Genomic DNA, 27,429 nt, shown 5'->3' with positions numbered 1-27,429 from the left:
TGAAAGCACTATCACTCTCTGTGTGTGAAGAACAAAAATGGAGAAATGCAGGAAAGATTAGCAGTTGCAAGGTATTTGGTATAGGAGGAAGAAACGAGTGGGAGTGACTGTCAAGAGGGTAGCAGTAGGGGGAATCTTTGTGGTAATGAATTAGTTCTATATCTTGATTGCTGTTGTGGTTATACAGATCACTACAAACGTTAAAAGTTGAATGGCATAGACCTAAAAACACACATTGTACCAATGACAGTTTCCTGGTTTTGATGTTGTACTATAGTTATGTAAAATGTGAGCACTGAGAGAAACTGAGTAAAAGGTACTTTGGACCTCTCGGCACTATTTTTGCAACTTCCTGTGAGTCTAATAATGTCCAAAACAAATTTTCTTTTTAAATAAGAAACAATAAGATAAGTTTGAAAATTTTTCATTTGTCTATTCACTAGAATAAAAAACTGAAAATATACATTTGTATGGAATAAAATAAACTGAAAAATTTAAATAAGAAGACTACAAAGCTATTGGTCAACAAAATTTTAGTTCTAAGACAGGGAATAAGTTCCATAGAGCATTTTCTAAAAATTAAATATATGGTTTCTATTTCTTGGGCTTTCATAATCTATGAGAACATCATCACCTATAGCCTTTAAATTGTGAATTACACAGATATTTTTGATATTTTATTCTTTTATCTAGCTCTAGGATAGGTCCTCAAAAGTCTCATGTGGATTACCACATTAGCTTTTAAGTCTTCTTTGTTTTTATTTTTTGTCTCTCTCCAATTTATTCTCCATACCAGAGTGATCTTCCTAAGATAAGTCTATTTATACTATTTACTTATTTAAAGAGTTATTACTTGTTGTGTGTTGTGTACATCAGACATTGTGCTTAGCATTTAATTTGTAAACATATGACCCCCTAGAAACAGGTGATGTTAAAAATAAAGTGGACTCAAAGGAAAAACTAAAAAAACATAGACACCTAAAACTAAGCTCCCAATGAAGCACACACTTATGACAGGTCATTTGGGCTTTAAAAGTGATTATTTCCCAAAAGGATATCTCCCACTGAAACAGGATGTTAAATGTTTTGGGGGTGGAGAAGAGGTGTGGACTGACTGTAAGAGACCCAAAGCAAGTAGTTATCCCTTCCCTTCCCTTTTTTCTTGTCCCATATCTATCGCTGGGGAACTTCTTAATGGATTTGTAAGAAGTAAAGAAGAGCTACAAAGTTGCGACTTATAACCTGGTGCTTCTTTTTACCACCTAGCTATACTTGATGGATATAAGCACTGACGGATATTCATGATAATGATCATGCACATTAGGTGATAACTTATGGTAATCCTGATTACACATCAGGGGGGTTAGGAGATGTTCTAGGATAGTTCAAGGTACATAAGGAAGAAACTATTGAGCAACTTAGGGATGTACAATATGGGTAAGACATGGGGAAGACTGGGAAGTGGATGAAGTGATTGTGACAGATACTGGTCGTACCAATCATGACTGTGAATGGACAGCAACACCCCTGGATGGTGGGAAGGGGACACCTTAGAAACCTGGAGGTCGGAGGTAGAAGGAAGTTCCATCAATTCCTTATAACTCTTGTCTATAGGGCATCTGGCCAATTTACCCAGCCTGCGGCTATCATACTCATTTTAATCACTAACCAACAAAAGGCTTAATCCATGGACTTTCAGAAACATTTTAGGAACTGCTAACCCAGAGGAGTGAACGGCCTTTATGTAAAACAATGGAACAAGGTTAACCTTTTGAACTAATAGGACTGTTTTCACGGACAGTAGCAACTGCTGTGCAATTGATGTTGAATGCGCCAAAGTTGTTGACAAAAAATAAACGAGACTCTGATACCATGTGAATAAAATGCTGCTGCTGAGGTTGCTACTGCTTCTGTAAATGTCAGATCTATACTTGTGTGCCACATACAAACTAGTTTAAACTCTCAGGCATGAGTGGTGGTGAAAATTTTCATTGCCCTGGGCTTCCAGCTGGCCAATAAAGGCAGAGTATGGGCGACTGCCAATTATTGATGCATTTAGATCAGTAACAATTTTAACTGGCTTGGCTCAAGATACGAAACCTGTCTGTGGCCTGTCCTCCAAGTGGCAGTCATCATGGCCATTCTCACCCACTGTTGTCCAAGAATGGATTTGGTCTAAGTCCCTATCAGTGCACTTAACTGGGGTATCTGACAGAGTGGGCTGTTCTTTTTCAGCTGGATAAATGACAGGTTTGGAGGATAGAGCTGTAAAGGAATGCCTTCATGTGGTACACCCTGGCAACCTTTCATGCCTTCCATAGGCCACACAGGAGAAGGTTGAATTACAACTGAGATAAGTCTGTGATCCTTCTGGAACATGAGAGCATGGAATGCTTGTCAGTAGATGCTTTAAGACCATTTCCCACTGTCTTTGTCTTCTGGGGGGCTGTCATGAGATTGTTTCTCAATGACTCTAGAGTTCTGATTAGATATGAGACTTTCTACCTCAGGTTTCCTCCCCTACCTTCCCAGGTCCAGCTGAAGGTTCTAAAACTGCTGAGCTGCAGCATGATGTGGACTTCTCAGCAACAGGGCATTCCACTATCAGTGTTGTAGTTGGGAGAAGGAAATAGCAACCACTCCAGTACTCTTGCCTGGAGAATCCCATGGACAGAGGAGCCTGGTGGGCTACAGTCCATGGGGTCCCAAAGAGTTGGACACGACTGAGTGACTTTCACTTTCACTTAATGGGATAATGGACATGGGGAATGGCAGTGCTGGTTACTCTTGTTTTCATTGTCCATGTCTGACTTTAACAGTCTATTGCTTCTTCACTGGCTGAATCTGTCAGCCTTGCCTTTACAGGGGCAGCCTGTGAATGACCACAGGGGAGATAGACACCTACCTCTTTTAAGATCTTCTGTAGCTTTTGCTCTTTTCCCTCCAATGAAAAGGTGGATTTGGGTTCACTTGCATTTGTATCCCTTTTTACAAATAAGAGCACAAATATAGGACACATATATCTGACTTGGTCTCAAAGTCTTACCTCTTCTTTTGCATTTCCTTCTCTCGGGACTTCAAAATGTAGGCAAATGTATCCATGAATCGCAAGTAGTTACTGGGAGTGATATAATAAGGCCTTCTAGTTGTTTGAAAGTATTTTATGTTCAACTCTTTTATGCTTCTGTGGATTTGGACACATGTTGGGGCAAGTTTTTCTTTTAAGTTCTGAAAAATAGTAATTTCTAAGAATTAAGGGAAAGCAGTCTAAATACACACACACACACACACACACACACACAAAGAAAACTGACACTGCAAATACATTTGTTATTTCTGAGATATGGAGATGCAGAAAAAGGGTTTGGATGAATGGGACTAAAAACACATGAGTTTTAGTGGTTAGGATGACGTTAGGGTAGAAAAGACAAAAAAAAAAAAAAAAAAAAAGGTTAACAATAAATGACATCTCAGCTAGGTTTTTCCCTTATTTCTGCCACAGCGCTCCAAGGATTTAGGGTACATTGTCAATGGCCAAGGTTTATAGTGCTTTATCTCTTATCTTCCTTTCTTTTTTTTTTTTTTTTAATCTTCCTTTCTTTAAAGTAGGTTATTGATAGCAAGATACCCAATTTTCTTGAGTAAAATAAAGCTAGAAAAATGTAAGGACTTAAAGGATGTCAGCCCTCTGCATCTGTGGGTTCTGCACCCACAGATTCAAACAACCACTGAAAATACTCTTAAATATTCCAGAAAGTTTCCAAAAGCAAAACATGAATTTCTCTTGTGCTGGCAACTGTTTACATAGCATTTGCATTGTATTTACAATTATTTACATATACTTACATTGTATTAGGTATTACAAGTAATTCAGAGATGATTTAAAATATATCATAGAATGTGCACATATTATGGGTAAATGCTATACCATTTTATATAAGGGACTTAAGCATCCAGGGCTTCCCTCCTAGCTCACTTGGTAAAGAATCTGCCTGCAATGCAGGAGACCCTGCTTTGATTCCCAGGTTGGGAAGATCCTCTGGAGAACGGATAGGCTACCCAGTCCAGTATTCTTGGGTTCCCCTTGTGGCTCAGCTGGTAAAGAATCCGCCTGCAATACAGGAGATGTGGGTTTGATCCCTGGGTTGGGAAGATCCCTTGGAGAAGGGAAACACTACCAACTCCAGTATACTGGCCTGGAGAACTCCATGGACTGTATAGTCCATGGTGTCAGAGAGTCAGGCACGACTGAGTGACTTTCACTTTCACTTGAGCATCCTGATTTTGGTATCTTGCAGGGTTTGGGGGAGGGGGCTGGAACCAGTTCCTTATGGAAATCAATGGATCAATCAATGTAGAGATACAGGCAGGCAAAACTAGAGTAGAAAGAGTGTCCTCTTTGCTTACCTTCAGAGAGAATCTGACTTGAACATAATCTAGTCCTGTTTATACATCTCCAATCCACCCAGCCTAGCTAAACTGGTCATTCTTAACTCAGCTGCAATTTCTTGCTGGTTCCACCCTGAATTTACCCTTTTTGGCCTTTGCTTTCCTTGAACACTTGGACAGGTAAGGTCATAAGTCCCTTTCTAGGCCCCACAGAGTTTCAGGCCTTTCTGAATTTACAGCTTCTTTTGCCAACATCTCTCGGGATCTTCATTTGAATCACTCTAGGATAGATTCTTACTGACTTGTGGCTCATGAGTTCTGAGGTAACTTTGCGTGTGGCTTGTGCTCTCATTTCTTTGTAGTTGTGTTGCTGTAACCAACCCAGTGAATTTCACAAGAAGTACACAGAAGGTTGCAGTATCCTCACCAGAGCATGCAAAATGGGGGTTGTTTACCTTCGTGGAAATCTGCTGCCTACCATGAGGGCAGAACAGTAAAGAGACCCCAGCAGTGAGGAATCTGGGCATCATTGAGACAGGGTGAATTAGGGGGCAAAAGAGATGAGAAATTGATAAAGAGTCAAGACAAACACTTGACTTATTTCATAATTTTGCCCAGAACTGCCTCTCTTTGCCCACCTAAGGTTGTCATTCAGAGATGTAGTGTTGTTGGATTCTGATAATAAATTGAAATCTTCACTTGCATTAGATTTCTTTAAAGGGGTTATATTTACCTCTCTGCTCTCGATATCCACTTTTTCTCTTAAGAAAGCGTCAGCTACAATCAGGAGAGCTTCTTCTGGCCACTTCTCATACCAATCAACCGTGCAGGTGCTGATCAAGGAAGGATATAGTCTACAGTTTTGGTGAAAGTTAGGTCTTGTAGGGCTCATGGTCATAAAAATATGAAGATTTTTATGTATTCTCTGAAAATTAATGAAAGCATGATTTGTTTAAATGCAATCCACTGCTTTGAATAAAATATTATATTGAAAATTCCATTTAAAATTTGTTTCAATTTTTTCCTTAATGGGGGGAGTAGAAACCTATCAATCATGTACTGAGTGTCTGTCATAAACCAGAGTCCTTCCAAGGGAAACTACAAGCTTTACAGAGCCCTTCTGAGGAAAGGAGCCAGGTTCTGTTCTAGGGGACCTCACCCTCTTGGCTTCAGCTGGATGGACTGGGTAGGGGAGTCACTGGACTCAGAACATTCCTTGTATAAACCATCCTTTATAAGGGGATCTGGTGCTAGAGCACTATTCAGTAGGGCAGTTTATATCAGATGCTGATGGGTCTGACTATTTAACTGTTTCCTCTGGAGTGGAGTGCATTTAAGACTCACAGAAACTCAAAGTAAGAAATAGTCCGATGAATTAAAGCTAAAAGAGATGCAGAGAATCAGAACAATGTTATGTACAGAACACCGCAGAGATACTAATAAACTCCTACAGCTGAAGGATTACAGCCAAGCAGTATTAGATTCTATATAATTTTTCAGGTCCTAGGCAAAGTGCTAGTTTCAAAGAAGTTTGCCTGCATCCTTGCCCCACCTAAAACCTGATTGTGTTGTTGCTGTTCTTGGCTTCTTGGAAGGACTGACCACAGGGCACAGATTCCTTCCTCATTTCATACGTCACTTTATGATAAAACCACATTATTGAAAGCAGCTTCTGTGAGTCAATGATCCATTTAACTCAAAGGGTTAGACTTGCACAAAGTGATAATATCTTTGAGTATCAAGCAACCTATTTTGCCAAGTAAGAGTAGTAAAGCTGAAAGAAGACTAAAGGGTAAGATTTCCCCTCTCCTGCTTGTCTTTAAAATTTTTATAAAAGCAAATGCAACTCCTCAATGCAAAATTCACAAAATACAGAAATCTTTAAATTGAAGATGAATTTATATGTGTGCTTAGTTGTGTCCTACTCTTTGCGACCCCATGGACTGTAGCCCACCAGGCTCTTCTGTCCATGAACATTTTCCAGGCAAGAGTACTGGAGTGGGTTGTCATTTCCCACTCCAGGGGATCTTCCTGACCCAAGGACTGAAATGTGTCTCTTGTGTCTCCTGCACTGGTGGGTGTATTCTTTACTGAGCCGCATGGGAAAACCCACAAAACGGAATCACCTCTCTCTGCTTTGCCCGTTTGCAAATCCTACTTCAGGATATCCAACAGTTTAAGGTGTGTTTTCACTATTTATTATTACTGTAAAAAACCTCAAATCATTTTTGAAAGTATGGCATATATATAAAATTAAAATTGATTTCTACTTGGGATTCTTATTTTTTATTTCTGGAGGGCACTATTCACCACACTCTAAATCAGAATTTATTTTCCTTTTCCACTCACAATCTATTGGGTAAACCAATTTTGTAAAGAAGTGCTTGATTGTCACAAGTTTTCAGGATAACTCCTGTCCTTCTTTCTACTGCAGCATTCTAAAATACAACTCAATTCAAACATCCATTTATATTATATTGTTCTCATACAATTGTGGATTCCATTCCCAGAATTTTTTACATGTTTTTGTTGTGCAAGATCACTAAGCATCTGCTGAGGAAAGGATGGTGGTTCAGTTCAATTTTCAAATATCTCCATAAAAGATAGAAGCTGACTCGAGAAATAAGTTGGCCTGTGGTACTTTACCAGTGAACATTTTGGCTTGGGTAATCATATCTATCTGTTCACTGAGCCACTGGTCAGTCATCATGTCTTAAAGATACAGAATGCCTAGTTAATTTGTCCAGTTTATATCTCTCATCAAGCTGATTCTTTCACAGCAAGCTCACTGCTGAGTTCATTCTGAATATTACCTGCTCTACCTGGATGACCCATAACATCTTGGACAGTTCTAGGGCTTTTTAAGGGGATGAGCAATTCTTATTTCTTTCCTTTCCAGGTTTGTTACCAGCATACAACTGAAATTAAAAACCTCATTGGGTAGAAAGGGATCACAGGGTGTGAAGTAGTCTTGGGATCTTATTTCTCTTATTGCCTCAAGCTATTATTATTTTTTTAAGTCATTGTTAGCCAGTCAGTCCCAGATTCTTGCTCATGTTTGTCCTGCCTATGGTGTGTCTATGTTTAAGGATGGAAGTCATTATTATAGCTTTAAAAACTCATGTAAAAAACCAAAGAAATTATCCAACTTGAAATTCATGTACAGAATTATAAACATAGTCTATTTTTTTATGCAGACCTTTATGTTCATTGCAGGATTATTTTCAACAAATAGTGGACACTGGCATAAAATTTTGTGAGATTTGAACATAGTCTATTTTCAATTTAATATGACAATTTGATAAAGGCAATCCACAAAAATGTACCTTTTGGAAGAACGAAAGTAAAATTTGCCTATTATCAACATAACCAGACTGTTCGGCAAGAGACCTAAGCCTGAGGGCAATCGCATCCAGCTCTTCATTTTCAAACAAGTCAGGTATTTTCCCCAGATTAATAATGCTGTTCAAATCTTCCATAAATAATTCCTTAGGAAAAACATACATTTAATCAGGAATGAGTAAATTGGGCATGTATTCTACTCTGGATAGAGCAAATCAAGAAAGCAATAGTGTTTCAGGAGAACTTAGATCAAAAAAATAACTTCTCTTAATGTGAACCCATCAAAAACATTTTGTTCTGGCCAAAATAAGCTTCATCTATTCATTCATTTATTCAAACACTGGGGAAACAGATTTGGTACCAACAGTATGCCAAACACTGCTGTGCACTGGGGAAGAGGCATGGGAGGAGTGGGTGCAATAATTAAGGTGAGCAGGAACTCTGCCTCACACGGTTTATAGTAGTTCTCGGTATCTCTACTTTTGTGTTTGAATACTACACAAACTATTAGAAATCACATGGCCAAAAGCTTATTTTAATTTAACCGAGAACATCTCTATAAAGGGTTCCAAAATGAATGGGAAGGTAACAGAGGAGAAGCAGCAATGAAAGAAATTCTACCAGAGGAGTAATAAAAAAGTATGAGCATTTTGGTTTTTAGAATAAATCCAAGCTTTCTTTTAACAAAAAAGCATTATTAGCATTATCAATGCCTCAAGATACAGTATTCTTTAGTCACTCACAGGGACATGGTATTTCAGCCCAGTTGAGAAAGGGCAGAGAACTGGTGGGCTGTGTCCAATAGAGGCCAACAGAGGTGACATGGGGCTAACTGCTTTCCTGTCTCACCTAAGACGTGATGGAGAACTGCCAAAGATTTATTAAATACTCTGATTATTGCCTACTTGTTGAGAGTCTAGCTAAATTACTCGATAGTATTACTGCCTCAGCATCCATTTTGTTTGGCCAAGTAGCCTGCTGGGGGACTTAAACTGACATTATACCTCTCATGGATGCACATGCCTTAGACAGCAACCCACAGAGTTACAAGCAAATGTAAATTCTGATATGACTTCCCAACAGCCCTGTGTCAACAATCTTCCCTGTTTCCCAGAGCCTTCCCTTTATGTGCTCCTTAGATAAGACCCCCATGGAACTTACCCTTTTTGGGTTTGAATTGGCCAATCTGGCCCTAGCCTGGGAACTCCAAAAGCACGGCAAAGCACTGCACCCTCAATCAAGGTGTGTGAGTCCTACCCCCGCCCCCTCTCTGCACTTTGCCTTGATTTCCCATGGGTTCCCTCAAGGCATGCTGTGTGCCTCCTGCAGAACCTGAGTAATAAACTTCTCTTTCAGATTCTCTTGTGGTGTTTTGTTAAACTGTAGCTCACCATCTGGTACCCTGCACTTAACAAATGTTAACAAACTTAACAAAGTCATAACACCATTTTTTGGATTCATGTGGAAAGCAATGATGTGGTTAGAAAAAGTCTGGAAAGGAGATGCAATAACCTTAAAGTTCTGCATAACGTGGAAAGTGAAAGTGAAAGTCACTCTGTTGTGACTGACTCTTAGCAATCCCATGGGCTATACAGTCTATGGAATTTTCCAGGCCAGAATACTGGAGTGGGTAGCCATTCCTTTCTCCAGGGGATCTTCCCAACCTAAGGATCGAACCCACGTCTCCTGCATTGCAGGCGGATTCTTGACCAGCTGAGCCACCAGGAAAACCCCTGAATAACATGGGAGCCATGTTCAATTCAGCTTTGACAGTGGATTTCTGAAAAACAGTTTCTTAAATTAGAATGATACATTCTTGGCAGGGGAGAAACTACATCTTCTGAAATCTAGAAAGTGTCTAGCAGAAACCTCAACCTGATCAAGGAGCAGGATATTCAAATTTGGGAAGGGGAGAATATATAATTAAAGCAGAAAAACTGGATATTATGGAGAGTAGCAGATATGACATGGCCCTTGGATTTACTTTCAAAATATGACATGAAAAACTAACAGACACATATAACTCTAGGGAGAGAGGCCCAGTATCAGGAGAAAAAACAAAACGGGAACTTGAAACAACACTAATAACTATACACCTCTGGATCATAGATAATAAACAATATTCCCTTGAAATTTTGCCACAAAGAAGTACATACAATCTGAGGTAGTATTCCTAATTATACTTTGGCTATGGAAGGGTATAACTTATGCAAAAGGATAGATTTTTTAAAAGTTGAGTGATTAACATTTTTTGCTTACATATAAATAAGGCATAAGCTGCAAAGAAAGTTCTCGGCTTTGGTGAAACTTGAGCAGAAGGATAAAGGACAGAAACAGAAGCCTCAAACTCTGTGAGAGCACGTTGTAGATTACATGGTCAGACAGTGGATGCAGATGATAGGGCTATTTTTTTTTTTTTTTTGATAGGGCTATTTTTAAAAGACAGATTATAAAACTGGTTTTAATGCAAAATGGATGGCTTTAGTTACACAGATAAATTACTTCCAATTAGTCAATTAAAATTATAGAGACAGAAAATTCTTTTATTGTGGTACTTATGTAAAACTATCTACAGAATGATTGCAAACTTATAAACTCTATAGGTTATGATTGGATAAGCTTGGAAAATAATGAAAAGAATTGATATGGCAGGTTAATAGGACCATAGATAAATATTTTCTTTTCAAATATTAAATTTGGAGGGCTCCACTATGCCACCTGGGAATACCCCACATGAATATTAAACTTTAGTAAATAATAAAAACAAAAAGTACTTACTTGATCTAGGTTCAAATTACTAACTATCAAAGCAGAAGGGTTGCCTTCTAATCCTGCTTGCATAAACACTTTTTTGAAATCTTCTTTGAATTCTAAGTAGGCATAATTGTGAGATAAAGGTACCCGGTATATTTTGTGTTCTGCCAAATAACAGGCCAGAGTCGCACAAGTTTCTTTTCCACATCCATCTATTCCAATCTTGGGAAGAAAAAAAAATCCAACATGTGATTCTTATATATATTCTGGAAATCTTTTCAAATCTTTCAGAAATAGAAATCATTTATTTTTATATCTAAATAGAAATAAAAAGTTTTCTACTTAGATGTGCTAGAAAGTTAGTAAAACTACCTAAGACTATTTTTAAATGCTTTGATAAACACATGAAACATAAAGTATTTTATCAAAATCTTATAAGGCACTCAAACACTTTCAATATTTTAATCTTTTCTCTTCACAGCCTCTTGAACTACATGAAATTACTGAGCTGAAAATATTATCTGGAAAAATAGCATAGATAGGCTTACAAATCATTGCAATGTGACTATCAACATTTGAGTCTTCATTTGTAAGGATTCAAATAAGTCTTTTTCCATTTACTATGGGCAATAACACTCAAGAAGTGCTCTTTGGGAATGATGATAAAGTTTTACCCTTTTAAAACAGTTTATTTAGGTGCAAACTATAGACTATACCTGTTTTAAGCGCACAATTAAATGATTTTTAGTAAATTTACAGAGTTATGAAACCATCACCACAATCCATTTTTAGAGTACTTCTATCATCCCCCAAATATCTCTCAAGCCTATTTGCAGTCAATCTTCTTTCTAATCTCCAGTCCCAGGCAACAATTAATAGGCTTTTTGTCTCTATAGATTTGCCTTTGTTAGACATTTCCTATAAATGGAATCATGCAGTAAAAAGTCTTTTGCATCTGACTTCTCAGTTAGCATGACGGTTCTGAGGTTCTCCACGTTGCAGTGTGCATCAGCAGTTCATTCCTTTCCATTAATGGATTTGGGGGTGTTAAACCAAACACACATTCCTAGAATAAGACTCACTTGGCCATGATACATAATATTCATATATTGTTACATTCAGTTTGCTGATATTTCATTCAAAAAATTAATAACTATATTCACAGGGATATTGGTATGTAGTTCTCTTTTTTCATGATGTTTATATAGTTTTGGTATCAGGATGATACTGGTCTTATAGATTAGCTGGGAAGTATTCCTTCTATTTTCTGGAAGAGTTATAAAGGACTGATTTAATTTTTCCTTAAATGTTAGAATTCTCTAGTGAAGCCATTTGGCCCTAGGCTTTTCTTTGTGGGAAGTTTTAAAATTCCTAATTCAATCTTTTTGTTAGTTATATAAGTACAGATTTTATATTTCTTCAGTTCAGTAATTTATGTCTTTCGAGGAAACTGTACATTTCATCAAGGTGTATTAAATACTTGATTTTAATAGTTGGAGTGTTCTTGCCTTTTTTCCCTTGATTATCCTCTCTAAAGATTTGCCAGTTTTGTTGATCTTTTTAAAGAATCATTTTTTTGTTTGTTTGTTTTCATTGATATCCTCCTATTGTTTTTCTATTCTTTACTATCTTCTCTCATCTTTTCTTTCATATAACTTCCTCTTTGGACTTAGTTTTCTTTTCTTTTGTAGTTTTCTAAGGTGGAAACTTAGGTTATTTACCTGAGATTTGTACACACTACCATATGTGAAATGGATAACCAATAAGGACCTACTATATAGCTCAGGGAACTCGACTCAATCTTATGTGGCAGCCTGGATGGGAGGGGAGTCTGGGGGAGAATGGACATATATATGTGCAAGGCTGGGTCCCTTTGCTATCCACTTGAAACTATCTCAACATTGTTGATCAGCTATCAGCTCAGCTCAGTTCAGTCGCTCGGTCGTGTCCGATTCTTTGCGACCCAGTGAATCGCAGCACGCCAGGCCTTCCTGTCCATCACCAACTCCCGGAGTCCACTCAAACCCACGTCCATCGAGTCGGTGATGCCATCCAACCATCTCATCCTCTGTCGTCCCCTTCTCCTCCTGCCCTCAATCTTTCCCAGCATCAGGGTCTTTTCAAATAAGCCAGCTCTTCGCATCAGGTGGCCAAAGTATTGGAGTTTCAGCTTCAGTATCAGACCTTCCAGTGAACATCCAGGACTGATCTCCTCTACGATGAACCAGCTGGATCTCCTTGCAGTCTAAGGGACTCTCAGGAGTCTTCTCCAACATCACAGTTCAAAAGCACCAATTTTTCGGCGCTCAGCTTTCTTCACAGTCCAACTCTCACATCCATACATGACCACTGGAAAAACCATAGCCTTGACTAGCCGGACCTTTGTTGGCAAAGTAATGTCTCTGCTTTTTAATATGCTGTCTAGGTTGGTCATAACTTTCCTTCCAAGGAGTAAGTGTCTTTTAATTTCATGGCTGCAATCATCATCTGCAGTGATTTTTCAGCCCCCCAAAATTAAGTCTGACACTATTTCCACTGTTTCCCCATCTATTTCCCATGAAGTGATGGGACCAGATGCCATGATCTGCCCTTGCCAACTTTTTCACCCTCCTCTTTTACTTTCATCAAGAGGCTTTTTAGTTCCTCTTCACTTTCTGCCATAAGGGTGGTGTCATCTGCATCAGCTATACTCTAATATAAAATAAAATTTTAAAATAAAATAAAATATAGGCATTTATAGCAGTAAATTTCTCTGAAAGCACTGCTTTAGGTAGGTTATGTTGTTTTTTTGTTTGTTTTTTGTTTTGGTATGTTGTGCTTTTGCTTTCATTCACCTCAAAGCATTTTCTAATTTCTCTTGTGATTTCTTCTTTTACCCATTGGTTATTTAGGACTGTATTACAAAGGTTCTGCATATTTGTGAATACTCCAAATTTCTTCCTGTTATTGATTCCTGTAGTAATTCTTTTGTGATCTGAGAACATAATTTGAATGACTAACTTAAACAAATAGTCATAAGAATGTGACGTATCTTTGGTTGAATACGTTGGATTTTATTTAGCCTTCTGAAAGCTTTTCTCTATTTAAGGTATTGGCGGAATTTCCAAGAACCTAACTCTCATTTGCCTTCATGAGCAGTGAAATTTTGTGCAATGACTCATTTTTCTAAATTTATATTCAAGGAATTGTATTATTTTTGAAGTCAAGATTCACTTGCACAGACACTGTATTAATACTGCAGATATGCTAGAGATGGTGCTAGACCCATCATTGTTTTTACACATTAAATGCCATCAAAAAACAAATAGCTGGTGAACTTTTATGCACTTTTGAGAGGACAAGGATCTTGTCATATGAGTCAACGAATATGAGCTTTCATAAACAGAAAGTGTGCAAAAATTAAATTTCTGTAAGCAGAGTAGTTTTTTTTTATATTCTACTATTTTATTATTTACTGCTTTTATCACTACTGTTTTTCTAAACTTTTAATTTTATATTAGAGTATAGCCAGAGTAGATTTTTATTGAATTTCCTTAATTTTTATTTTGTATACTAAAAAAAATTTGAAAAATTTAAATTCTTACCAGTAACATATGACTTCCTGATTGTCGAAGGATCCTTGTAGCTCTTGCAATGTGTTCTATGGCTTCCTTGAAAAATACCAAGGAATGAGAAATCTACCAGGGGAAACGAAAAAATAAAGTGATTATAGGCATAGAAAAATTAAGTGTTCACTGTGGTTTTACATACAAGATATAGAAGTGAGAATGACTAATCTGGTAATCCAATAATTTAGACCCAATAAACTAGTTTACATTTATGGAAAATAAGTGTGCACAATGAGAACTGTCCTTTTGCCAATATTCTGATGAGCAAGATTGGAAGGCCAGCATAGGCTTGAGGGAAGAGGATGAAGGGGAGAGCAGCAATATCAAGGCTGATTTTCTATTTCTCTGTCGTGGGGTAGAACAAGCCTCAGGAAATCGGTGCATGGTATCTGATTTTGTTGGTGTCTATGTTCCAAATCACCTTTGCTCATAATTACAGTGGGAATGTAGTTTCCTATTGGACTTCCCTGGTGGCTCAGATAAAGAATCTGCCTGCAGTGCGGGAGACCTGGATTGGATCCCTGGGTTGGGAAGATCCCGTGGAGGAGGACATGGCAACCCATTCCAGTATTCTCGCCTGGAGAATCCCTATGGACAGAGGAGCCTGGAGGGCTACAGCCCATAGCGTCGCAAAGAGTCGGGCACGACTGAGTGACTAAGCACAGCACAGTGGGAAAGGCTGTGAATTAGTCCCAGCTGTACTGCGCCTACTTGTTGCCACACCCTCTCTTGCACTTAATTCCCTTAACTTTAAAAATTCAACATTTAACCGCCTCAGTTGTGCACCTTGTATTTAAATGAGGCAAAATAAGATGAACAATATAAACCTACACTTCTACTGGTCTGCACTAAAATTTGAGGGTACAGTTTTTGATCTCTCTTGCTCTTATACATACACATACATCTCAAACATATTGATTTTACATACACATATACATATGTGTAGTGTTAGTCGCTCAGTCGTGTCTGACTTTTTGCAATCCCGTGGACTGTAGCCCACCAGGCTCCTCTGTCCATGGGGATTCTCCAGGCAAGAATACTGGAGTGAGTTGCCATTTCCTTCTCCAGGGGATCTTCCCAACTCATGGAACGAACCTGAGTCTTCTGCACTGGCAGGCAGATTCTTTACTGATTGAGCTACCAGGCTGTGCATATATAACTATATATTTGAAAATAGTATTCCTTAGATTTTTGTATAGTATGTGTCTCTACCTCCAAAGACGCTGAATTCAACTTCATTTGGAATTCAGTAAGTACTTCGGCAAGTTTATTATAGTCATTGGTATACTGATAGGTCTTCTTTCTATGAGATTTGTTTACATCCAAGAAATCCACAAATATAATTGGGTCATTCATCAGTTTTTCTTTGGTCCATTGGATCTGTTGTAGGGTGATTGAATAGAAATTGTTAATGGCACAATTTAACTTATTATCAAAACTAAAACAATATACTTGTATCAGAGAAGTTCTTAGCACAGTAGGTCTAGGTCTTGGGGTTCTTAACCTTTTTTTGTGCCATGGACCCCCTTCTGACAGTGAAACCTGTGGACTCCTCATAAGAATAACATTTTAAACAAACATAGTAAAATGCAAGGGTTGCAAAGGAAACCAAATACACTGAAATACAGTTCTGTTTAAGAACTCTTTGAGAATCTACAGTCTCTAGGTTAACAACTGCTGCTGTGGGAATAACATGTTGATACCACGAGGTCTCACCAACAATCTGAAAAAGAGAATCTTTCCTTAATCAATTGTTAATCACCACCATAGATTTGCAAGCTTCCATATTTGCTTTCTTGGTTCATTTGACAAACCCTTGCCTGTCTTTCAGACCAAGTTTGTGGGCTAACCCCTTCTTTGAAGTCTGACCATTTTCCTCTTCCTAAAACTAGATAGATTAATATTATTCTTTCTTCTTTCGTCCTACTATGGTAGTGTGTGGATGGGCCTGTTACAGTACTTACAGAAATGTATTGCACCTGTTAGGTTGTAAGGTGCTTGGAGGCAGGGCTTACATTAGTTCTGTGGAGGTTTTAGAACTTACCTCAGTTGATGTCTGTCCCTGGAAATTCTTAATAGGCTCTCAGAAGGTGTTTGTTTAAGCAAAAGGCTAAAGGAAGGTCGAGGGACAATATGATATGATGGTTAAGAGAATATCTGAAGTCAGATAGCCAGGACTCCACCACTTAACTAACTATGCAACCTTGGGCAAATTCTTAATCTCACTTTGCCTCAGTTTCTTCATTTGTAAAATGAGGATTATAACAGGACTTAAGTCACAGAGATGTTATCAAGATTTAATTGAGTAATGATGGGTAAAGCTTTTAAAACAGTGCCTGGCACATTGTAAGAGTTAAGCGTTATTAGAGCCATCACACTTTACTATTTAAAAAGTCAACCAGTCAAACAACTGACTAAATGGTATCGTATAAATGCAAATTCTTATGGGAATAATTTACATCCTTAAGTTTTTAAAGTAGATTTGGGTAATAGTTCTCTAATTTGGGGGTACTGTAGCTGTTCTTGCTGTCTGTGGGACTAACTCCTACTAGGGAAAGACCTGTCTCCCCTAAGTAATTGCTTACTCATTTTCTACTGCCTCTACACCTATTCTTTGGTCTAGCAAAGTCTTAAAACTAAATTGCAGTTGGAATGTATAAGGCAAGAATTTAGGATCTTCTCCATGGACAGAAATAAGCTTTCTTTAGATGGTTATTTTAGCAAAGTCTCTGCATCCCTTCATTCATTCCTGTATCTATTCATTCATCCCAGATGTATTTGTCAAGTACCAGGTAGGAGTAAGGGAGGATGTTAAACTCTGGAGATTTAGGTGGGGATAAAAATCAACGATTTTGTTCTCATGGAACTCATCGGTTAGAGAAAGAGACAGGCAATTACATTCTAATTAGTTCTACAGATAGAAAACCCCATAGTCCTATGACAATGCAAAGACATTTAACCTGGAAAGAATGTGATTTAGGCTAGAGAAGACCACCAGAAGAGGAAGCATGAGCTGAATCTTGAAGGATGGTCAAAAGTGAGCCAAGGGAAGGGACCTATATGAATAAAGGAAGAGACAACAGAGACCATTCTGCACTGGCCAAAGTATGAGGTGAGGGGCTCAAATTTCTGACATGGATGGAGGCTTGACTGATAATATCAGTACTGAGGTAGGAAACACCAGGGTGGGGCAGCAGGGTAGTTCACAGAATGCAGTGAAGGAGGACTGGAAATGGTTTTGCAAATGGTTTTTCATGCTGAGAATGAAGTACTCAGAGTAATATGAGACAGATTTAGAAGTCAAGCCAAGGTCTAACTCTAGCATTCAGGCTCTTTCTGCCAAACCACCAGCCTGTCTTTGAACAGTAGATATAAGATCTGGTCATTTTTAATACAATGATAGCTTACATTTACTGAGCACTTATCATGTGTCAGAAACCGTTGTAAACACTTTACACAAGTTAGTGCCATTAATTCTCACCACAGTCCTATGAAGTAGGTACAGTTACTACCTTTTCATTAGAGATGAGGAAACCGAGACACAGAGGGGTCACTTGCTAAAGGTTTCATAGCTCATAAATGGAAAGGTTGGGCTTTGAACTTGGGCAGAGCCTGTGTTTGTAACCCTTGTATTCAATTGCTTCTCAGGTTGTTAGGGAACGAAAGTGAGAAAAGAAAGGACTGGAGATTCTACTGCCTGTGTGAAGGAAAGTAGGAGTAAGATGAGTGTGAAGCATCACCAAAGAGTAGCCCCAAAGAGGGACAAGAAGAAGAACTGCACACTGGTAGAGCCCTGAGAAATTCTGGGTAAGTAGATGGAGCTGTTGGTGGATGTGGAGATAGCTACTTTGTGAAAAGATTATTTTACCGGATGTTTAAAAAATTGGAGGGCAGAAGTGTTATGGATTAACATGAATGATGATACCAAGAAGGGTCTAGGCTGAGGAGCAGAAAACTTGGATTAAAGAAAAGTAATGATGAGTGTCTACAAAAAAAAATTTTTTTTAAATGGTAGTGCTAAGAAGTTTTAGTTCCTCATTTTTTGTTATTACTTTATATTTATTATCTACTTTTCATAATTTACATGCAATAGAAGGCACAGGTCTTAAATACCCAGTTTAATAAGCTTTGAGAAAAAAATTTTTTTAAAGATTTCTGAATTTGTGATTTATCTAAAAAATATATAAGGGGACTTCCTTGGTGGTCCAGCGGTTAAGACTCCATGCTGGCAATCTAGGGAGTGCAGGTTAAATCTCTGGTTGGGGAACTAAGATCCTACATGCCACATGGCATGGCCAAAAGATAAAAGGAAAAAAATATGTGTGTAGGCAAATGATTGTATACATCATCCTTGGAAAGGAATTGAGAGGAGTTAGCAGAGAGGTAGCGTAAGGGAGTTGAGCTCACCACTTCATTTAGTTACAACTGTTAGTGAATCAGTTACTGAAGCACTTTCCTTTGTGACCTGGACTGGAGAAGCAAGCACAAACTAAAATTCAAAGGGCTGGAGAGGGATGAGGGGTCAAAGTGTTCACGTCTGCCAGTCCTGGAGGAAAATGAGCAATTTCAAGGCTCTCAACAGGCCAAATACATGAGTAAAGGCATCAAGACCTTATCATTTCAATTGTTCCAAATCTATAATTATTTAGACATTTGCAAGTAAAAATTGGAATTGTTAATAAAGTTTTTAGTTAACATCATAGAAATGTCTGATGATGTTTATAAAACAGTATTTTTGCTCAAGACACCATTTACAAAAATTTTTTAAATAATTTTACCTGAAAATAATTCTCGAGTTCTTTTGAAAGAATCTGATAGAAAAGCACCTGTTCAGCTTGTTCAAGTAAGCGATCATGAAACACTCGGGTGGCTTCATGAACAAAGAACAGAGCAGCCAGCTCTTTGGAGTTAACAACAAACTTGTCAGCTTGCAGCAAACCTTGAAGAAGCTATTAGGGATTTAAAAACAACAATTGAAAAACCAGTATCAGGTAGATTGCAAAGTAAAGCCTCATTGTTTTTTCGTTTTTTTTTTTGCAGGTTTATGTTTCCATAAAAATAGAGCAATAATCCCAGGCAAGGATTGTCAATTCCTACAAGTGATAACCTGAACTTCTGATAAGATGGACAAGTTATAAATCAGAGAAAACTTGTATAGCATCACCCTTATAAGGAGAGGGCTCAAAAACTCCTCACAGGATTGCTGGAGATAAGTGATGCTTCTTAATGTTCTAAGATTGTAATTTGGGTTAAAAAATTTATAACCCATTTCATATACATGTACTATTTTGGGCTAAAGTCCCATAGCAAGGAGATAAAAAACAAACCAAAAGAAGATTTTTTTTTTTTTAACATTTTAATTCAGAAAATGGACTAAATCAGCACCGTTGGCAACATTCTCTGGTGTAAAAGCAAGGCTTGTGAAAATTCAGCATGTTTATGAAATGCATGCATGTTTTCATTTGTCTGAGAGCTGCAATAAACTCTCAGAAATAAAGCAAAACCAAAACGTATGTTATAGCCTCGTCACTTCTTTCCCTGATGAGAATCTTACCCAGTACATCCCCTCTTGGGGACAGACCCCTCCCTCATATTCTCGGCTTTAGCTCCTCTTTGAAGTACCTAGATGCGCAATTCTTGAATTTTTATGAAGATGCTAAAACCCCCACCAAACTGAATAATTTACTACTGATGACCGGGAGAACATAGGCCCCAGACCTACTGGAGCCTAAGGATCGATAAGGCTAACCCCTGTGACCTGGCCTGGTTACCTCACCGTCAGCCAATGAGAGCATTGCACACGAGCTGATCATAGACCCCATTACTCCCTCCCTCACTTGGTCCTTAAAAGTCCGTGGCTGAAACCCTCTGGGGAGTTGGAGCTGCTTGAGCACTAGTTGTCTCAGATTTCTTGTATGGTGCCTTATAACAAACACTGAACTTTCATTCACCACAACCTGGTGTCAGTAGATTGGCTTTACTTTTTAACAGTCTTAGAGGTTTCATCATTGAATTCTCTGCATGGAATTACTTTAATGATTCTTTTTAACCGGCTTATAGGATAAGCTGCTAAAGCAAACCTAATCAACTTGAATTGCTCTGTTTTTCCCCTTCTAACAATTAAGTGTTGACAGTATCAGTGAGTAGGGAAATGGAAAGTCAGTTCAGTAAAATTGCATTTTCTCAAGTTGAATTTTAAACTTAAGTTAGAGAATGAAATTTTAAAACAAACCTTAAATATATCTCGAAGATTAAACATGTAGTGACATTTCATTGGAGTTGGTAACATAGTCTGACATACTTGATAGTATACAGCTAGACAGCAAGATATTATTTGATCCTTAGTTTTCTGAACTTCTGGTACGAAATTATTGATAGAGAAATACATTCCCAAATGAACCTTTAAAGAGAAATTTTATAATTTAGTTTGCCAAAACTTTTAAGAACAGACTATTTTTAGTTAATCCCTACTAGAAAGGAGATGTACATGCTATAATGGAAGATCAATTTTGTTTAAAATGTTAGTAATCAGAATTCATTTTAAACAGATGCCAGACTAGTACAAAGACATTCTGGATGTTGAGAACTGAGGAAAATTTCAATTGATCCTAGTTTGGTGAAAGATTTAGAGGCCTGTGTTATGTGTTCTCTGGGGACAACTGATGCTCCACCTGTGTGTATAATACCAGTATACTGAAAATTCTTTCATATCCTTGTTGCCCAGGAAATGTTACTAGAAGAAATATAAAGTGATAGAACTATCATCTCAGTTAAGATTGGTATATGTATATATTCTATACAAGGTTTTTTGAAGTGTAGATTATTGATCACCTAGAATTACTAAGTACTTTTTGAAAAATAGATTTTAAAAAATAATCTTTAAATTTTGTTATAAAAAAGAAAAAGACTTAATTAGTTTTTAAGAATTTAGTAAACTTGCATATGATATATTTTTCTAATCAAACTAGGCTTCAAATTGAGGCATTTTTCTAATAAGATGTTTCAGAATTTCTTCTCTCAATTTTTTATTCTATAAGGAAATAAAAAAAACCAAATACTAGCAAAAATCCAAGTGTACTTCTTGGCAATGCAGATTGCTGAGCTCCATCTCAGATATATTGGATTAGAATCTATGAGAAAAAAGACTTGGAATTTGCTTTAAACATTCATTAAACATGCCCCACCTGTGTTTCTTATGCACAATAACTTACATTTTTGATATTTAGAGACAAATTATAATAGTAAACCAGAAAATACAGAGAGAAAAAAATCCATCCCCTTAAGAGAATTTTCTCTTAGTATTAGTGTTTTAATTTCTCATATTTTCCCTTATACTATAGAAATAAACTTGTTTTTTTACTAGAAAATAAATTAGATGTATTACCTGGAAAATAGTTTTTATGGCAGTTTGTGGGAGATGAGGCAATACCAGAATGGAAAAATGTTTGAGCAGACGTGGGCTAATATACCTCCTACTAACTGGGAAAACACAAGCTGCAACTAGAGAGAGATCTTGGATATTCTGTGGGAAGAGTAAAAAGGAAGAGTAACTGAATGTATCTATAGAAAGCGAAACATATATACCTATTTCCCAGCTCCAAAAGGACAAAAGCTTTTTAATGTTTAGGCAGGTTGGGGGCTCTGAGGAGCTCTGGTTCTTTATGTCTCAGTGCAGAAAGAATTTAACAAGAGGCAAAGTGATAGATAAGAGTGATTTATTAGAATAGGATGCTTGTGAGGTTAATAAGCTGGTGGGCAGGAGGATGCCTCACCCAGAACTTAGTAGGCTATAGTTTTACAATCAAGGGAAAAGTGGGGAGTGGGAAAAGACCACATTCTTCCTCATTCTTGAGTAGATGTCAAGCTACCATCATCAGTTCCTCCTCCACATCAGGTGTGGGAGTTTTCTTGCCCCTACGTGGTGAAAATGGGGCTGTCATTGCACTATTCAAATCAGCAGAAAGGTGGTCTATGCTAAAAATGGTAAATCATATGAGGTTTTGGTATAATGTCACCTTGTCTTTAACTATTAATCACCTTACCTTATCACTTTACTCTGTCCTTATCAATGACAGTATTAGTCTATCTTCTTAGAAGTTGTTGCTGCTGTTTGGTTGTTAAGTGGTGTCTGACGCTCTAAAACCCCATGGACTACAGCACACCAGGCTTTCCTGTCCTTCACTATATCCTGGAGTTTGCTAAACTCATGTCCATTGAGTCGATGATGCCATCCACCCATCTCACACTCTGTTGTCCCTGTCTCCTATTGCCCTCGATGTTTCCCAACATCAAGGTGTTTCCCAATGAGATGGCTCTTCATATCAGGTGGCCAAAGTATTGGAGCTTTAGCAACAGTCCTACCAATGAATATTCAGGACCGATTTCCTTTAGGATTGACTGGTTTGATCTCCTTGCTGTCCAAGGGACTCTCAAGAGTCTTCTCCAACACCACAATTCAAAAGTGTCAGTTCTTCAGAGCTCAGCCTTCTTTATAGCCCAACTCTCACATATGTACATGACTACTGGAAAAACTAGAGCCTTGACTATACAAACTTTTGTCAGCAAAGTGATGTCTCTGTTTTTTAATATGCTGTCTAGGTTGGTCACAGCTTTTCTTCCAAGGAGCAAGTGCCTTTTAATTTCATGGCTTCAGTCACCATCTGCAGTGATTTTGGAGTCCAAGAAAGTAAAATCGGTTACTGCATCCACTTTTTCCCAATCTCTGCCATGAAGTAATGGGGCCAGCTGCCATGATCTTACTTTTTTGAATGTGGAATTTTAAGCCAGATTTTTCACTCTCTTCTTTCACCATCATCAAGAGGCTCTTCAGTGCCTCTTCACTTTCTGCCATTAGAGTCATATCATCTGCATATCTGAGGTTGTTCATATTCCTCCAGGCAATCTTGATTCCAGCTTGTGAAACTGTAATGCCAGAGTACAGCCCAGCATTTTTCATGATGTACTCTGCATATAAGAATTAATCCAGACTAAATATAATTCCAAGACATGTTACTTCTAGGAGGCCTTCTAAACGTCATCTGGAAATAGCCTATTTTTTCCCCCTTAAAAACCAGTCATTAGAAAATAAAGAACATGTTACTGAGGCTAGTGAAAAGGATTCTGGTAATAAGTGAGAAATGAGGAAAAAGGCCTGGTGAATGTGTCTGTAGAGAAGATAGGATTAGCTGGGTGAGAAGAAGTTTGACTGCTTACATAGTATTTTGACATCTTACAACATGGCATTGTAAAGCTGGAATCATAACGAAATAATATAGTTTACGCATGATGGGGCACTTTCAGTTTTTTTTTTTTCCTGCATATGTTCATGCTCAAAGCCTTAGAAATACCATTATCTTCATGTCACTTCAAGAAAATTCTTTAGGTTGTGCATTTCACACCCATTTCTTGCCTTCTTTTTATCCCAGTCTCCTGGATTCTTCCTGGGGGGCTGCATCTCCATTGTCTCTGCCTTGGGTTGATGGTTGATTTAGACAGTTTGAGTGGTATCTGAGTTGATGTCACTCACCAACAAGTGTATGTCAGCCAGGATCCTAGGCCCAGGAAGTTGAAATGATAAAGTCGGTTCTAGAAACCAGGGTTTCCAGCAAAGGAACCAAATAAGGAGAAAAGTTCATTTACTTTTTAAAACATTAAACCCCTCTGATTGAGTTCGATGAAGCAAAGATAATTATATAAAAATATCTGTTTGGAATTTTTTTGACCTTGTAAGTAAGGTCTGAAAATCCTTTATGTTCTTGAAAATAAAGATGTGGAATAGTCTTACACAGAGATTAAGAATGTATTTCTTAAGCCACATTTTCATTAGTTTTTCTTATATGCAATAGTTGCTGAGGCACTGAAAAATTTGAATAACTATTAACGTGTTTAACAATAGTGAGCATTTTTTTTACTCAGAAACCAAACCTATAGGACACACTTGCAATTTTTATTAAGATTTAATCCTACTAAAAGTAGAATTTCTATGAACCCATAGGCTTGTGCTGAATTGCAAGATGTAATTACAATTGTTAGATTAAGATCTCGACTTTATGTCTATCTGACTAGATTTTTTAAATATCTTGCTTAACTCACTCAACATTGTTAGAAATATTCAACTTATTGTTAAGTAACAACATTTAACATGAAGAAAATCTCAGTATAAACTGTACCTTCCATGCAATTTTTTCAGTATCATAAATTCCTCCCATATCTAATAATTGTCTGATTAACTCCAGCGGTGGCTGTGCTCCATACATATCTGATTCTGGCATATTCAGATCATCAATAAAAATTACAACCTTAAAGAAGACAAAAGGTTTTAAAAAATATATTAAACTCGATTTATGAATTAGGAATATTAAATATGCTATGCTAAGAATATGCTAAGAAGAAAATTATATGTAATGAAGTGTAGTTTTCTATTAAAAAGCAGATGATCAAATTCTATTTTGAAGATATGACTTTAGAAAACATTAATCTCTCAAAATAGTGGAAACTCTACTCATTCTCTATAGACTTCCAATAATTATATCTAATTATAGTTAGAAATGTATTTGATGGTGGACAAAGTAATCTTATCAAGGCTATCGGCTACAGGAACATGGATATTATTCATGCAGCATTTACCTATTGCATGCCTGCTATTGGCAATGCACTGTTTTAGGTATTTCATCATTTATTTAACATGTATCCTGATTTAGGAATAAAATTGTTATCTGGAACTAAAATTTTGAAATTCTGCTGCAAATGCTGTTGTCAGGGGCAACCAGCAGAAAAGTCAGGTACATTTCCAGTTTTTAAACCATGTTACTTTCTACCCTTGAAACTATTATGCATTTAAGTGTACTGATTGTATTAATTATCTCTTCATGAATTAGCCCCTTTTGATTGCATTTATTTTTGTAAAACAAGATTTAAAGATTTAAAAAATACAGACAGCCATTTATTTTGAATTATCTAATTACTTAATTTGTAACTATCATATCAATATCATCTTTTTTTTGGGTAAGATATTCTGTTTGCCCTCTATCACAAACTGGGTAATTATAGGTAAACCAATTTGACCAAAATTTTGCCTACTTGCATTTTTCATTTCTGTGATTAGGTTGACCAATTATTATTCCTTTCAAAATCCTTAAGACATACCCAATTAAGTGAAGACTCATTAAGTTTATTTAAATCTGGAATTAAGGAAGGGAATTAAAATTAAGGAAGGGAAATCTGAATCAAACCCTTGAAAGTTCTCGAAATTGATGGGCACAGGGGCTAAACTCAGGGGTTCTTAAGGGCCCCCATGTGATTTTCTTACTAATCAATCCTGAATTTTGACCTTCAGCTTATTTTAGGAAATGACTGGAACCACTGATTGTAAATTTCAGTTGTGACAGAGGGTTTGGTTCAACAAGTGGACAGTTAGTAATGCACCAAGCAGACTGACGATAAAAATAAGCAACGCCCAGTACCACTTCAAGAAAGTAGGAGTTGTCCGAGTTATTACCAAGCTATTCTCTTAGTCCCTTTCCTTGATGCTGTGGATATCACAAAGTTCTCTCCCTTTCTTTTGGAAAAAAATATGCTGACATATACAGTAAAAGGTCACTGACATCTAACGCATTTTCTGGCCTTGTCTGCTCACATTTAATTCAGATTCCAGCAGCTTCTTTAAGCCTTAATAATTCGGAATCAGTACAATTCTTCATGTTGTAAATGGAGTTATCTTGATCTGGAAACCAAAGTTTCCATTATAAAGTGAATTTTCTAGTAATGTTCAGGAGTATAGTTACACTTGTCTTTCCCCATATATTAGTATTAATTAAAATAAGTCACTATCACTTGAGTAGTATAAGCATATTAGTCAACAGGTATGGGAGATGTTTTACCCTATTGTTTTTTGGTGCTCCAAGAGAGTCTTGAGATCTTCTTACTAACTTCTTAAGAATCATCTCCTTAGTTTTGGCAGCTGACGTATTGATGTTAAAATTTATTGCAGAGACTATAATTCCTTTATTACCATTTTTAAATGAACTTTCACCAGTTTTATCTTCTGCCTTTTTAGTAATCTTATCTATGACACCACATATAGAAAAAGGTCAAGTTAGGATAGTTTCAGAATATTTGTGCTTTACTAAGTTATTAAAAATATAAAAATCACATAATTTTACTCTACTATTGTCCTTTTCAAGAAATACTCTGAGGATATTTCAGTGAGAGAAGGAATACCAACTATAAAATGCTTCCAAGTATTTCCTTACTTTTGTGTGGTTGAGAGTGTTTCTTTGCAACCCCACAGACTGTAGCCTTCCGGGTTCCTCTGTCCATGAGATTTCTCAGGCAAGAATACTGGAGTGGGTTGCCATTTCCCACTCTAAGGAATCTTCCTGCCCCAGGGATCGAGCCTGCGTCTCCTACATTGGCAGGCGGATTCTTTACTACTGAGCCACCTGGGAAACCCATGAAAACTCATAGAACCCTCTTTTTATTTATGCACAATGCACACATATAACTTTCTCTGCTTTTAAAATATTTAGATTGCCAACATACTATATTTATAACAAAATTACACACGAAACTCTAAAAGCAGCATGTAGGCACTGAAATTAGGACATGTTCCTTGAGTGAGCATCATCTAGAAGGATTATTTGGGATGGATGATTATTTTGATAAAAACAAAACCAAACAACTCTTCTGGCAGGAATTTGGGGGCCAGACTCCCATTCCCATTCTATAGCTCTCTCTGGACCACCCATCTTTTCCTCTTCAGAACAGAGCTGTTGCTCCCCACACTACTAAATCAGATTTTTAAGGCTGAGGCTCCTGAAGCTCGATTTGAGAATGGCTATAGAATCACAACTTTTCTACTGCAGTATTTCTAAAAGCATTAAAGAGCAGGATAGACAAATATTGCTTTCAGTTACTTCTAGACTTAGTCTGTTTCTACTGATGAGCCAGGATACCGGCTTTCTGGTAAGCAGTTTTAGTACCCCTCTACCATAAGCATTCTTTCTAGCTTTCGAGTAGGGTGGAAGAGTTTGAGATGATAGAGGATGTTTCTCAGATTTTAAATTTTAAACTAACAATTGAAAATTTTATTCTGAGCTATTTGACAGTATATGAAATGACATGTATCTGATTGAGATAGGAAGGTTTTAAAACTACTGTAATACATACCTAGTCCTCCAGTTGCTGTCTTATGAGTTTCAGAAAGCAAGATGCTGATATTCTGTTTGAAGCTATCGGAATAAAATGTTTTAAGGATTCAAAATTAGCTTATTTACCATAGTAGCCAATTGAACAAAATATAATGAAAGTATCAGGGTTTGGCTGATTTTACTCTTAC

General features: G+C 37.3%; 1 protein-coding gene across 1 annotated transcript in view; it reads right to left on the bottom strand.

Annotated features, from left to right (window-relative positions):
• The window catches only part of DNAH14 (dynein axonemal heavy chain 14), a 398,948-nt gene that overhangs the window by 109,363 nt on the left and 262,156 nt on the right, over nucleotides 1-27,429 (bottom strand). Inside the window, exons 47-58 of the mRNA XM_061159766.1 lie at nucleotides 27,261-27,322; nucleotides 25,973-26,157; nucleotides 24,263-24,391; nucleotides 21,478-21,615; nucleotides 20,326-20,493; nucleotides 18,872-19,042; nucleotides 15,306-15,473; nucleotides 14,070-14,162; nucleotides 10,510-10,707; nucleotides 7,716-7,877; nucleotides 5,123-5,314; nucleotides 3,047-3,228 (exon numbers count right to left, since the gene is read on the bottom strand). Of these exons, the coding sequence (XP_061015749.1) occupies nucleotides 3,047-3,228; nucleotides 5,123-5,314; nucleotides 7,716-7,877; nucleotides 10,510-10,707; nucleotides 14,070-14,162; nucleotides 15,306-15,473; nucleotides 18,872-19,042; nucleotides 20,326-20,493; nucleotides 21,478-21,615; nucleotides 24,263-24,391; nucleotides 25,973-26,157; nucleotides 27,261-27,322 (1,848 nt within the window). The remainder of the gene's footprint in view (nucleotides 1-3,046; nucleotides 3,229-5,122; nucleotides 5,315-7,715; nucleotides 7,878-10,509; nucleotides 10,708-14,069; nucleotides 14,163-15,305; nucleotides 15,474-18,871; nucleotides 19,043-20,325; nucleotides 20,494-21,477; nucleotides 21,616-24,262; nucleotides 24,392-25,972; nucleotides 26,158-27,260; nucleotides 27,323-27,429) is intronic.

This window comes from Dama dama, chromosome 14 (assembly GCF_033118175.1).
Source record: "Dama dama isolate Ldn47 chromosome 14, ASM3311817v1, whole genome shotgun sequence".
Classification (NCBI taxonomy): Eukaryota; Metazoa; Chordata; class Mammalia; order Artiodactyla; family Cervidae; genus Dama; species Dama dama.
Note: the sequence above shows the minus strand (reverse complement) of the source record. Positions and strands in the feature narration are given on the sequence as shown.